Source organism: Peromyscus californicus, unplaced genomic scaffold, assembly GCF_007827085.1.
Source record: "Peromyscus californicus insignis strain IS unplaced genomic scaffold, ASM782708v3 Scaffold_1__1_contigs__length_55948999, whole genome shotgun sequence".
NCBI classification, from domain to species: Eukaryota; Metazoa; Chordata; class Mammalia; order Rodentia; family Cricetidae; genus Peromyscus; species Peromyscus californicus.
Genome location: NW_026294492.1, coordinates 2,337,395 through 2,351,852, shown reverse-complemented (window position 1 = coordinate 2,351,852; position 14,458 = coordinate 2,337,395). Strand labels below are relative to the sequence as shown.

The window sequence follows — 14,458 nt, the reverse complement described above, 5'->3', positions numbered from 1 at the left end:
GGACACACGTGTCCCTAGCAACAGTCATTCATCATCGCCAGCGGAGGCACTCGAGAGCCTGGAACGGTGACAAGCCACACGGACAGCCCCAGGGGCCAGGTGGATGTGCACCTGCACTTTAACACAGTCCCAGGTGATTGATGGGCACCAAAGCCAGCTAGGACTGCCTTGGTCCCTGCTTCTTTCAATCTGCCTGAGGTTCCACCATCACTTGATCCTTGAAGACAGCAAGAGCAAGGGGTAGTAGGCCTGCTCCCTTCTCCATCATTAAGGGACAAACACAGACATGTCTAGTATGTTGAGTCAGGACAGTACATTCATGTGCCTCGACTGACCTCAACATCACATCGTTCTCACTGCCATGATGTGTGTATACATATGTGTTCATTTGTGTGCATGCATGTGAAGGCCAAAGGTCAGCAGTTTATTAAAACAAGGTCTCTCACTGACCTGAAACCTGCCAATTTGGCTAGGCTGGCTCTGCTTCCTCAGCACTGGGGTTACACATATGTGCCACTGTGCCTGACTTTTTCACATGGGTTCTGGGGGATTGAACTCAGGTCTTCATACTTGCATGGCAGGCACTTTACCGACAGAGCCACATCCTCAGCCTGTTATTTCTATCTTTCGATGAGCTGAACAGTCCATCTAAAAAAAAAAATCTGTGCTCAAGTGAGCCATGGATGCTCACTGGGGTCATAGGTCATATGTTGGCCCCTGATCCAACAGCCCTGGGGGCCTTATAAGAGAAGACACCAGGTATGCAGAGAGTACAGGCCATGTGAGGATACAGGAAAAGGGCAGCTGTCGGCAAGCCATGGAGAAAACATCCCCGCCCCACCTGCATCTTGGACTTCCAGCCCCCAGAGCTCAAAGAAACAAATCAAGTCCTAGTTGGTGGCTCAGCTGACTGACCCTGCCATCTTGTGCAAGGCCCAGAAGGGAGATGACTTCCACAGACCACACAGTAAACACAGTTGTCCAGTTGGTCCAAGCACAAACTATACTCAGACAGACCCAGACCCCAAAATCCCAGGTCTCCATTCACAAGAGTTCTGGCTGGCTTAGAACTCAATACATAGAGGGTTGGGGATTTAGCTCAGTGGCAGAGCGCTTGCCAAGGCCCTGGGTTCGGTCCTCAGCTCCAGAAAAAAAAAAGCAGACTGAGCCTGTCAGTGGTGGCACATGTTTGGGGTTGGGGATTTAGCTCAGTGGTAGAGTGCCTGGGTTTGATCCTCAGCTCCAAAAAAAAAAAAAAAAAAAAAAATAGAACTCAATATGTAGACCAGGCTGGCCTTGAATTCACGGGGATTTACCTGCCTCTGCCTCCCAAGTGCTGAGATTAAAGATATGAGCCATCACATTCTGTTTCACATTCACCAGCCTTGGACAGTTGTAATCATCTTTAACCCTCTCTTTCCTCTCCTGCAAATGTCCTAAATGTCCCCAGAACCCCAGGTCACTGTATCAGGAAGCCAGAGTGTCATGCACAGAGCATAGACAGGTACCAAGTGACTAGATGCCACCAAGACCAATGTTACCTAACTCCACATCAGGGCTCCAAATCCAGCGCCTCAGCTGTAGGACAGCGGTCTTACCTGAGACTCTACCTCTGCACCAGTACCCACAGAGTGCCCCACGCCCACTCCTCGCTGGCTCAGGAAGTACTGGAGGGCTTGTGCAGGCTCGTGATCTTTCAGGCAAGCAATGGACTCCTGGGGTCCTGCTGTGACTACTATGAGTGAGGGCCACTGGCCAGTGGGAGTCGGGGTGGCAGACAGACAGCTCTACCTCTCCTGTCTACCACCCTGTCCCTTCTGCCCCAAACCTTCAGCCTGACCACTAGGCACCAGTCCATAGCACCTCAAGCATGAGAAGACTGGGCACACTCACAAGAAGGCCTTTGTGGGGACAGGCTGGGCTAGCCAGAGGGAGCCATTGCCTCCCCGTTAGCAGCTCTGGCGCTACCCTAGTCCCACTCTGACCCAGCAGAATGAGAGCAGCTGCCGGAAATAGAACATCTGCCGGGGTCAGGTCTGGAGCTGAGCATCACAAACATACATACACATAGCACATGTGCATATTAGACACATGTGCACATACACATGAACATATATACACACACACACACATAGTATGCATATACTATAGACACACGGACATGTACACACTGTCCTATTCCACTCCTGGGCTATGAAGAAGGCGGCTAAGCGTGAGCCTGTGAATGAGTGTGAGAACAAGCCAGCACACAGAATGCCTCCATGGTCCCTGCCTCCAGGTCCCTGCTCTGACTTCCTCAATGACGGACTGTAACAAGGATGCTGAAATAAACCCTCTTTTCTAAGTTACTGCTGGTCAAAATGTTTTATCACCCCTAGGGAAGCAAATCTAACTAGAACACATATATCCACATATGCATACATAGTGTATGCATATGCACCACACATAAACGTGAGTGTACAAATACAACTAGGTGCTTCACAATCATACATACACGTGATTATGCCTATATACATATATACAATTACAAACCTATATTCACACATGCATTGCAAATATGTGTGCACATATATAAAATACAGACATGTGAATGCATTCACATGGATATATGTGCATACAAAGATAACATGTGATCATATACCATGCAGACACACATATTCATGTGAATGCAAACACATATACACAGAGTATTTGTATACACACACACGTGCACAATGTGGACACAAAAACACATGATATTTTAGATGTGCATACTTATACATAAGCATCCAAATAGTAATTTACACGCATTTTTGTATGCATATCTACACAGAAGCATATACATGTACACAATATGCATGCATGTGTGTGAGCATACATGCTATACATGTGTGCAAGCACATGTGTATAAGCATACAGTTGACCCTCACCCAACCCAGGGTGGTAAAGCTAATTAGCACAGAGTTGGTTGAGAACCCAGTTTACTCAAAGCACCAAGGGAGACCTCTTGCTTTCTGGCCCTCTACCGTAATAGCTGCGCACAGGACTGGCAGTTGCTGACAGGAACATGCTATTGTTCGGAGGAAGAAAGGATGGAAGCCGCGGGGACATCCAGACTGCCTGCTCATCCTCCCTTTTTGGTCACAGGCTTGTTTTAGCTCCATGGGGAGAGCAGTGGCGGCGTGGTTACAAGGCTAAAGCAGGACAATGGGCTTTCTGGGATGTGCACACAGGCTCAGTTGTGCATTGAGAGCCTGTGCCTTTAAGTGGAGAAGCTTGAAGGAGGCACTCCAAACGCTGGGAGCCATTGTGACCCGCCGCTGCCGTCCTTACAGCCCATTACTCTAACGAGAAGTGGGGTGGTTCCCATTTGTTCTCCAGACACGCAGGAGGAGTGGAGCGGGTGGGCAGCTCCCAGCAGGTGCGTGATTCGTATTAATTTTAATGAAGATATCAGAGCCCTTTGAAGAGGAGACGGGGCAAAGGGGGCACGTGCAATTGAGCCTCCTCAGCGATTTTTATGAAGGATGGTGTGCGCATTACAGCTCATGACAGCCCGGTGCTGGTGCAGCTGCCCTCCACTGCCTGTGCCAGGAGGGGCCCCAGCTTCTACGGCAGGGAACAAGGCAGCCACCCCCTCCCGTCACTGCTTAAGTCTGGGGACCAGACGGGAAAATCTGGGACACATCAAGCAGAGCCACCCTGCGCCTGCCACACAGCACACAACCCAGAAATGTAGATGCTGCTCTTGTCTCAATAAACAGCAGATGACAGCAGGCAGTTCTGGGGCTCCGTGCTGCCTGGCTTTGTTTCAGTAAAGGCAACTCACCAGCAGACACTTCTCTCTTCCTGGCAGGGAGCTGCTTACCCTGCAAGTCAGCTGCCTCCTCCAGAGCAGTCCCAGGTGGACACCAGCTACATCTGGTGGAGGCTGGGCTGTCCAGACCCAGGGTGGGCAGCCCATCGCCCTGGGAAACACAGACTGCAGCAGCACCTAGGCCTGTTAACACAAGCCAACCTCGGGGCCTTCCGGAGGCCGGGTGGGGTGGGGTGGTGGTGGTGGTTTACAGCCTGCCAAGGGCCATCACACTCCATAGAGATGGCAGCCCAGCATGGGAACTTGGGCGTCTCTACTGGCAGACCTCCCTGGACTCAGAAAGAGCAGTTCACTCACCTGGGGGAGAGTGGAGTACACAGATCCGGAGCTCAGCCAGGGCTGAGATCACCCAGGGACTTCAAAGATACTTAAAGATACTACATCTCAAGATCTATTTCAAACAACGGTTGGAGAGGTCTCAGACCACCAGCGTCAGGCTGAGCCTCGGAGACACAACCCTGAAGGCAGTGTACACCTGTCCCCATTGCCCGCTTGCTGTAGGAGTGTCCAGTATAAAAAGAAATGGTTACAAGGTGCTCTCAACTGTGGCACGCACCGAGCCTCCATCACGGCATCCTTTGAAGATGCCGGTCACTAACAGAGCCACCCACCTCACAAGCCACAGGTGCTGCCCCTGGGGTCTCCAGTAGGTTTTATTTACATAAGATCAGGCTATTAATGGAGTGGTACATTACCTAAAAGGTGGCTTCAAGTTCTGCCAATGAGAGAGACGACAGACTTTCATCTCAAACCATGAGTCAAACCCTCCTTGGATTTGGTTTTGTCCGGGTATCCTATCACCACAACAGGAAAGGCAGCCATACACTGGGTGTGGGGATGCTCACCTGGGACCCCAGCACTCAGGAGGCTGAATCGGGAGGATGATTTCAAAGCCATCCTCGGCTTCAGGGCAAGTTCAAGGCCAGCCTGTGATACACGAGACCATGCCTCAAAACAGAGAATCGGAAAATCCCACATTAACAATGAGACTCCGACCACTTAGAACAGAACCCAACCCCAGCGGCCTGTGACATCGCCTCTGAACCTCATCCCACATGGCTCCAATTAGGAATGATGACCCATGCTGTAACATTTACTGTTTAACAAGATAGTGAGGTGCCTGCTTGGATCCATGCCTGGACAGAGGTCAGACCACATAGCTCCCCTTTAACCCTTATAAAGAACTCCTTCTCAGGCTCTCTCTCTCTCTCTCTCTCTCTCTCTCTCTCTCTCTCTCTCTCTCTCTCTCTCTCTCAGAATCCAGCCCCTGCACCTGTCTCCTGCAGTGTGTTTCATCATTAAACCTCCCTGTACCTGTTCTGCTCTGGTCAACACTTCCCCACCGCCCCATGCCTTCATTTCTGGCACATTACTATCATTATTATCTCTGTCTAGAATTTGCTGCCTTGGTTGAAATGTCATGTATTATATTTTGTTTTGGCTTTATTTTCGAAGGTTTTGTTTTTATGTTGTTTTGTTTGTTTTGTTTTGTTTTTGGAATAATATCTCACTATGTAGCCCAGGCTGGCCTCAGACTTACCACCCTCCTGCCTCAGCCTCCTGAGTACTGGATTGTAGGAATGCATGAGCACAATTATTAGACAGCAGGAAAACAATAGATGTGGAGGAAGAAAGAGAGGGAGGCACATTCCTTAGAGAGGCAGAATCCAGTACTAACACGCCAACCAATGTGAGGGTGGCACCAAGCAGAGAGGGCACTCGTGGGCTGGGGGTTATACGTGGGCCTCTTCAAGGGGACACTGGGGCAGAGGCACATGCCTGGGCCCTACTTTCAGGTACTAGAAGAGCAAAATGCCAGGAATCTTAATCCCCAAGAATTCTCAAACCATAGGAAAGCCAGAGTACCACATCTGCACTTTAGAGAGATTGCTCTAGCCTCCAGGAGGCAATAGGGAAGATCTGAGCTATCCCCAAAAGATGAAGCTGGAGGCCCCAGGAGGGCCTGCCCACAGCACCTGCCCTGAGCAGACGTGTGTAAGGCTTGCAGCCTGGTGGGGAAGGCAGCCCACAGCGCAGAATGGGCCTGGACGTTAGCCAGACTGAAGGTGGGGGCAGCAAGGCCTGGTACTTGGTTCCTGCTGCTTGGCTTGCTGCTTGGCAACTGAGCTATTTGAGATGTGAGGAGGAGAACGGAGCCTGGATGATGCAGAGGAGGCTCGGGTCCATCAGCTCCTGGACTTTCTGAACAGTGCCCGATTTGGACATAGTGAGAATCAGTTTCAGGTTAGCTGAGGAAAGCATCTACATTACAAGTGACAGAGAGAATAGAATCACAGGAGAATGTTCTAGAAGAACAGAAGGTCCTGGTGAGGCTACCAGAACACTCACAAGCCAAAGCTACAGAGACTATAAAAGGATGTCGGCACAAGTTTGAAGGCCAAACCCAGCTACCGATATGGTGGTGATTGCAGTTGAGACATAAAGCCAGAGGCTGCAGAGGGCTCTGGGCGGCCTCGAGACTGCTCTGAGGAACAGAACGGTTGATGCTGTCTCTACACAGGACAGGGAAAGTCCACCACCTCGTGGACCAGGGCTTTGCATCCACAGCCCAACAACAGTTGGAAGTGAAGGATGAGTGGACAGAGCTTTCTAGAAGAAATCTAGCAGCACCTCCCAGCACTGCTGCAGGTACCCAGTCCATCTCCTTCCAGAGATGACACGAGGCCAGAGTCTGCAGGGCCTGGAGTTATGTTCACCAAGAAGACAAACGGCTGCAGCCTAGGATACCTCTACTGTGCTCTGATAGCTCACCAGGCATCCCACCCACCCTGAGGCGGCTGCATGTGCTAGCCTGTGTCCAGAACTCATGGGACCTGTGACTGTGAGCCACCCCCACCCGACCCCACGCCTGGACCTGAATCAGATTCCTGGGAAGCCTACATTTTTTTTAAGTCGGGGTCTCACTGTGTAGCCCTGGCTGGCCTGTGTAGCATGACTCTTAAAAGGTCTTATTAATAAAATCAAACCTGGGGCCAGTTATTGGGGTGAATGCTGGAAGATCAGAGAAGCAGAACAAGCCACAGCTACCTCACCTTACCAGTTCCTCAACTGGTCCTGTTCCTCAGACTGGATGCCTCTGAGTCCTCATCCAGAATGAATCTCAGCTGAACTGCTGCTCAAAAGCCTAAAAGCTTAACCCAGCTCTAGTTCCTGGTTTTCACGCCTTATATACCATTCTGCTATCTGCCATCACTTCCTGGGATTAAAGGCTCACTTTCTGGGATTAAAAGCGTGAGTCACCATGCTTGGCTGTATCCTATGTGGCCTTGAATTCACAGAGATCCAGAGGGAGTTCTGCCTCTGGAATGCTAGGATTAAAGGCGTGTGCTACCACTGCCTATCCTCTATGTTTAATATTGTGGCTGTTCTCTTCTCTGAACCCAGATAAGTTTATTAGCGTGCACAATGTTTTGGGGAACACAATACCACCACAGGCCTAAAACTCACTATGTAGACCAGGCTGTCCTCAAACTCTCAGAGATCCACCTGCTGGCCTTAAGGTGTGTGCCTCCACACCTGGCCTCTCCCACTTCTGAGACAAGTGCAGCTCATACGGCTTGAAGTGAACAATGGGGGAAATTAGAGAACAAACCTGAAAACATTTTAAGACAGTCTTCACATATTTTTTTAATTTAGTCTCTCTTTTTTTCTGAACAGAAAACAACTTTCCAATGTCATAAGATCAGCTGTGGTGTTGTCTAGTACATATTATCACAGATGGGGCATAAATGGTGAAAATGTTCTCCTTTTTCTTTTTTGTTTGTTTGTTGAGTTTTTTAGTTTGGTTCAAGTTGGGTTTTTTTTTTTCAAGATAGGGTTTCTCTGTGTAGTCCTAGCTGTCCTAGAACTCACTCTGTAAACCAGAATGGCCTTGAACTCAGAGATCTGCCTGCTTCTGGCTCCTGAGCACAGGGATTAAAGGTGTGCACCACCACCACCCAGCAAATATGTAGCCCAGCCTGTCCTCAAATTCATGATCCTCCTGCCTCTGCCTCCTTCAGCAAATCCTACCAGCATGTGCCACTATAACCAGCTTGCTTTGCTTTTTAAGGCAGGGTCTCCAGCTATGTAGACTAGGATGGCCTGTAACACGTAGAGATCCATCTGCCCCTCATCCAGAGTGCTGGGATTAAAAGCATACACCACCATGACTGGCTTGATAATGCTTTTCTATATATCTTTTAATAACGATTAAAAAAATGTAAAGTAGGCAGAGGCAGGCAGATCTCTCTGTGAGTTCAAAGCCAGCCTGGTCTATATAGCAACCAGGCCAACCAGGACTACATAGTGAGACCCTGTCTCAAAAAAAATTTTAAAAAGCAACAAAACTTTGAGGCTGGAGTGTTGGCTCAGTGGTTAAGAGCACACGCTGCTCTCCCTGGGGACCTGAGTTGTATTCCCAGCACAACATCAGGTAGCATACAACTGCCTGTAAACCCAGCTCCAGGGGGTTCTGGTGCCTCTGACCTCTGTGGGCACACACAAACACACACAAACACACACACACACACACACACACACACACACACACACACACACACATGATTAAAATAATAGAAGTCAATCTTTTAAGAGAACGAGTGAGCTCTGTTCCTCAAAAGGGCCCAGTAGTCATGGCAGGTGACTCCAACTCCAGGGAGTCCAACACCCCCTTCTGATCTGCGAAGACACTGCCCTCACACGCACAAACCCACACACAGACACACACACATATATACACGTAATCTTTTAACAATAATAAAACATTTTAAAATATAAAATAGTAAAGATGATGCCATCTTATAGACGGCAGCCATACACGCCGGGCACCTGTCATTGTGGTGGCTCCTCACGTGTGTGACCACCTTCATCCTCATGCATATTCAAAGTCCATTACATGTATGTGAACTGGAGCACCCCTGCCCTCCAGCCCCTCCCCTTGGACATCCTCCCTTTTGTGTGTGATGTTGCCACACGACATCCACAGCCTGGTTCTCTACATTGGTACTCTCATCCCTGTCCATCTGTGTTCTCATCCCTGTGCCTGTGTGTTCTGGTTCCTTCACACACAGGCTCTAGCGCCTTTGAATGTGCAGTTTGGTCTCATCAACTGCCCCCAGGCAGAATCGCATTGTTTTATTAAAGTAGAAACCACTCGGTGGTTAAGAGCGCATGCTGCTCTTCCCGAGGACCTGAGCTGCATTCCCAGCACCACATCAGGCAGCATACAACTGCTTGCATACAACCACTTCCATTTGGTAGGTGGGTCAGCTACTGTTCCAATGCCTTAGGCTGTGCTGTGCTCCTCCATCAGACTATCTTCATGACAGCATTCTCCTTATATAAAGCTTATGCGTGATCCTGAGCCTTGGCACTCCCAGAGAGTCACCACTGTGTTTCAAGGGCGCAGCTTTTCATCAGGGCCCTGATGGCCAGCACCATGCCTTCCTTCCCTAAACTCTGTCTGTCTCAGGAGAGCTCTGTCCCCTCCACCTCCCACCCTCCTTGTCCCCATCAAGGCTAGCATCGTGAGTACCTTTTTCTCCTGTAGGACCGACTCTTCCTGGCCGTCCGGGGGCTCCTTTGTCTCCCTTTTCTCCTGCATCCCCTGTGGAAGAAGTTATATCTGTTTAGGCACTGTCTGGCTAGGACAGGACTATGGTGTTATGCATCCATACAGAAGAATTAGAAAGGCTCTCACACATGGTGCAGCTGGTCTGGCCCTACTCCCTGCCCACCCCACTCCAAACTGCAACCAGCATCACCAGGGCAAGTGCTGGGTGCCCCAGTCTAAGCTCAGGAAGAGCTTTCCCTACACTGCTTTATTTTTCAGGGAACAGGTTTTTCCCTCCAGCCACTGTCCCTTCTGGGCTGATTTCCAGTCTGTCTTCCCACCACAGGGCTCTCCACACTGCTCCAACAATAAGGAAAAGTAAGCAGGAGTTTCACTGCTAGGTGACCCCCAGAGAAACACCATGTGGCCTGGTGACATGCTGGGGAGAACAAAGTGGGGTGTCCACTGAGCATTTCCTCGTCCTTACGGCATGACCCCGGAGCGCACATGGTGGTCCTCCATGTGGGCTACATGGGACCAGTAAAGTGTGCCCTCCGTGTTCTGGGGTTCAGTGGCCAGGTACAAGAGACAGAGGAGTAAATAAGCAGTCAGGATATCTGACAGGATGAGTACACTGGTGTGTGGAGAGGAGCTGAGTCAGAGGGAACCGGGGGACCCACTCTCTAGCCTCAACCCCAACCTAATCCTGATCGAATGACCTTCCTACACCACAGATTTGATTCTGCTTTTCCCTCCCTAAAAGACAGAAGGTCACCAAAGGCTACACTGAGTTATACACCAGCCTGGCCTCAAACTCACAGAGATCCACATGTCTCTGCTTCTTGCTCTACACATCCTGGTTTATAGAGCGAATTCCAGGCTATCCGGGGCTACATAGTGAAACCCTGTCAAAAAAAAAAAAAAGAAAAAGAGAAAAAGAGACAGGAGACATGGTTGTGCGGGGCAGTGAGTGTGACAGCAATCCCACTGGGGACCTTCTGCTTGAAATCCACCCTCCCAGCTAGAAAGCAGTGGCAGGATGAACGCTCCCTCCCTCCCCATGAGACAAAACATTAGGACCAGGAGTTCTTTTCTCTGGGAGACACTCAACTGTGAAGCCCTGATGGTTTTGTTTTGAAGTTATCAAGTTGAGATGGGAGAGAGAGAAAACAAAAACAAAAACAAAAACAAAAACCAACTCATACACGCCCAAACCCATCTCACAAGAATTCCAGAGAGACAGAGAGAGGAAGAGAATGATGGTAACGCCACCGGAGAGTCTGTAAAGAGCTGCCAGATACACTTCCTGGCACTGGGGGTAGGGGTGGGTGCATGAAAGCAGGAATACAGTAAAAGCCTGCAGAGAACCACACGGGGAAAATCAGGGCCGAACAGCAAAGATGTGTCAGGCCAACAGCACCAAACTAACGTCAGCAACAAAGAGAGCGTTCTGTGAGCCGTCCGGGAGGGGAAACAGTGTAAGTCAGATTGATGCGAGGATTCTCATTAGCCACACAGGGTACAGGACAGAATGAGGCACTAGCTTCAGCAAAAGTGACACAGGATGCGTCAGATCAGACATCTCCCCAGCGAAGCGGCTTTTGAAGTTGTGCAGTGAGTGAGGAGGATGCAGCCAGCCAGAGCAGAGCAGTGCTCTGAGGAAAGGCACACAGACTGAAGGGCATCGAAGGCTCTCCAGAGGAGCCTTCCAAGGCTAAGCTGAGGGGCTGGACTGCAGAGGAGCAACAGGATCACCCACAGAGGAGCAACAGCAAAACCCACCACTGCAGAGCCCACCAAAGATGGGCAAGGGTGGGGACATGATTCTTTACTACTGCGTGCATCACTGTGTGCGTCACAGTAAGCAGCTACCGCGACTCTCCTCTCCCAGAGCACCTGAAGGAAGGACTCCACACAGCAGTGGCACTGGCGGTACTCACTGAGAGGTAACCGTAAGCACACCTTCCAGCTTTTCTAGAAGTTTTCTACACAGCTCCTAGAGTTTACTCATGGCTCTCACTTATTTGATGCAGGGGGATGTGCATTGATGAAGACACGGGCCATGATAGATGAGTGGACAAGCCAAGCGCAGGCTCTGGGCCTGACCACAGCTTCTTTGGGCATCAGAACCTGGATTAGGGTAAGGCTGAGTGAACCAGACCACCATCCACTGCACTGACACTTACCTGATGGCCCCTCCCCTTTAAAAAGAAGGCAAGAAGGACACTAAGCCCACCACACAACTTCCACCTGGCCTCCGCTTGAAAGCATCCTGTGTCTGTCTGTCTCTAATTTTATTGAAAAACTGTTCATATTGATCCCAGCTCACCATAAGACCCTGAAACAGCACTTAACATGCTATAGCAGGAATGAGATAAAATGCACCAATGAAAACGCTTTAGAACATGGTGCCTGGGGCTGGAGTAACGACTGTTAGGAATGTGTTTGCCATATAAAAAGCCAAGCAGCCGGGCGGTGGTGGCACACGCCTTTAATCCCAGCACTCGGGAAGCAGAGCCAGGCGGAATTCTGTGAGTTCGAGGCCAGCCTGGGCTACCAAGTGAGCTCCAGGAAAGGTGCAAAGCTACAGAGAAACATTCTCGAAAAACCAAAAAAAAAAAAAAAAAAAAAAAAAAACCAAAAAATAAATAAAAAGCCAAGCGTAGTAGCACACACTTGTAATCCCAGTGCTGGGGAGACAGAGTCAAGAGGATCCCTGGGGCTCCCTGGCTAGCCAGACTAGACTAATTGGTTATCACTAGGTCAATGAGAGAACCTATCTCAAAATCCAAAGTTGGTATCACCTGGAACAATGCCGAAGGTTGACCTCTGGCCTCCACACACAAGCACACATATTTGTACACACACACACACACACACACACACACACACACACACACACACACGGCCTGAATAAAGAATTTTTTATCTCTCAAACAATCAGAAAAGCCTCTTCATTTAAATGTCATTCTCTCGGATAATCTTCCCATTTCACCCACAGTGGGAAGAAGGGGACAAGACCCCTGAGCTTCCCACTGCTGATCTCCCAAAAAAACCACCTTGATGCCCAGACTCTGAAACTTCCCCAACACAGTTCCTCAACTCTGTCCACAATTACGTTATGTCCTGAAACTATTTTGTTTTAAAAAAGTTGTTTTTGCTAGATGTGGTGGTGCACGCCTTTGATCTCAGCACTCAGGGGACAGAAACAGGTAGAGTCCTGTAAATTTAATCCAGGCTACTCTACATAGGAAGTTCCCAGCAAGCCAGGTTTTCATAGTGAGACCCTTTGTCTCAAAAACATGTTTGACCTCCGCCTCTAAAGGGCCACACCCAAGTTGACGGAGACCTTCCCTGGAAGCTTGACAATAAGTCTAGCTGTTCCTAGGGACCTTGGAGTACAACCCTAAGTGGTCATCAAGACCAAAGATGTTCCCCAGCACTGCTCAACAGCACTGCTCAAAGCTCAGTGGGGTGGGAAGGACTCCTTATAGGTGGCGATAAACAAGCCACAGAGATCCCAGCTACACGCCCCACCCCCCATGGTGTTCCGATCAGCTGTCTGTCTATCAGGACAGGTTGACATTTCAGCTGCCATCTCATTTCCCACTGTCACTAGTGCCGCTTTCTCTTCGCTCCTGGAAATAATTTACCGCTTGTGCCCTCTCAAGTCAGATCTAAATCTGTGAACACGGCGCTTTCATCCAGGTCACACTTTGATAATGTCTGACCCAACGAGGAAGGTGTGTGTCCATCATTTTCATGCAGAACACGCACTACTTTGATATACTCATTGTCAGTTGAAGAAAAGCCACAGACATCCCTGGACTGTTGTTCTATTTGCAAATGTGTCTTGCAAGCAGGCTTTATCCCTATAGGCCATGGGATGTAAACACTGTAGCATCATACAGCAGGAAAGAGGCTGGTTGACCCCAGCCCTCCGGCTCATGCCAGAGAAGATCAAATAAGCCAGACCTTCACACAAGGCTCCTGAGGAGGAGGCTGTGTTGCATATACATCACTAATGAGAAATCCGCAATTCCTTGGCTAGAAAATGTTTAAATGTCATGGAACCTTGGTCTCATAGTCAGGGAATCCCAAACCCAACAGATGGGCAGATTTCCCAGGATGCACCTGGACCAGAGCCCTTCTTTGCGAGTGTGTGCTGAAGTACCAGGCCATGCAGGAAACTGAGACACCCAGAGGCAGGACCAGAGTGGCAGAAGAGCCATTACCTTTGAGGCCGGGGACAAGAATCTGCACAGAGCAGGCGTCCTCTGTGGTCTGCTGAGGACATCCAGATGGTAGCAGTGACAGGAAAGCCAGGCTAATCAGCATGCCTGCAAGAGCCAGGTCCCTCGTCATCATGAGTGCAGGCAGGACGCTGACTCCTGGAAGAAGGAAGGCATAAACAGTGACAGGATCTGACACAGACAGGGCTTTGCGAACAGCAGGCCACACTCGTGGACTCCCCTTTCTCGCTGGCTCGCTTACATACCAATTACCAACCTCCACTGAGAGTCTCTTAAGTTTCCCGGCAGCTAGGGCACCATGTGTGCCTGGACCGCTTTCCCTAAGCCTTTGCTGAAGGTCACTTGCACTGTCCAGCCTTGCTGAGTACAAGGCCAGCCCAGGAGGCTCAACTCATCCTAATGGCAGAGACTCAGGCTCCAAGAAGACAAAGGCTCCTATGCAAGACATGACCCTCCTGCAGAGCTTGGGGCATGTCTGAGAGGGGGATAGCCCTGTACAAACAGAGATCCACACTAGATGGCTTGAAAGCAGAGAAGGGAGAGAAGAAATAAGAAAGGCCAACAGTAGTGGCAAGAAGAAAAGGAGAAAGATGTATAAAAAGCAAGAAGGAAAGCTGGGCCTGAAAGCTGCGGTAGGGGGTTTCCCTTAGGGCATCAGAACCACACAATAGCAATTATAGCAACAACTACACAATTATTAACCTCAGAAGGCCTCTGATGCTTCCTGGCACCTATCCCCTGGGTCAGTCAACTCCTCAGCAATATTTCCAGGTGCCAACCTTCTGCCAGGCACAG

General features: G+C 49.7%; 1 protein-coding gene across 3 annotated transcripts in view; it reads right to left on the bottom strand.

The window, feature by feature from the left end:
- The window catches only part of Colec11 (collectin subfamily member 11), a 38,998-nt gene that overhangs the window by 11,751 nt on the left and 12,789 nt on the right, over positions 1–14,458 (bottom strand). For all 3 annotated transcript variants that reach the window (XM_052745768.1, XM_052745767.1, XM_052745769.1), the window contains exons 2-3: positions 13,646–13,801; positions 9,393–9,464 (exon numbers count right to left, since the gene is read on the bottom strand). In XM_052745768.1, the coding sequence (XP_052601728.1) occupies positions 9,393–9,464; positions 13,646–13,778 (205 nt within the window). In that variant the 5' untranslated portion in view covers positions 13,779–13,801. The remainder of the gene's footprint in view (positions 1–9,392; positions 9,465–13,645; positions 13,802–14,458) is intronic.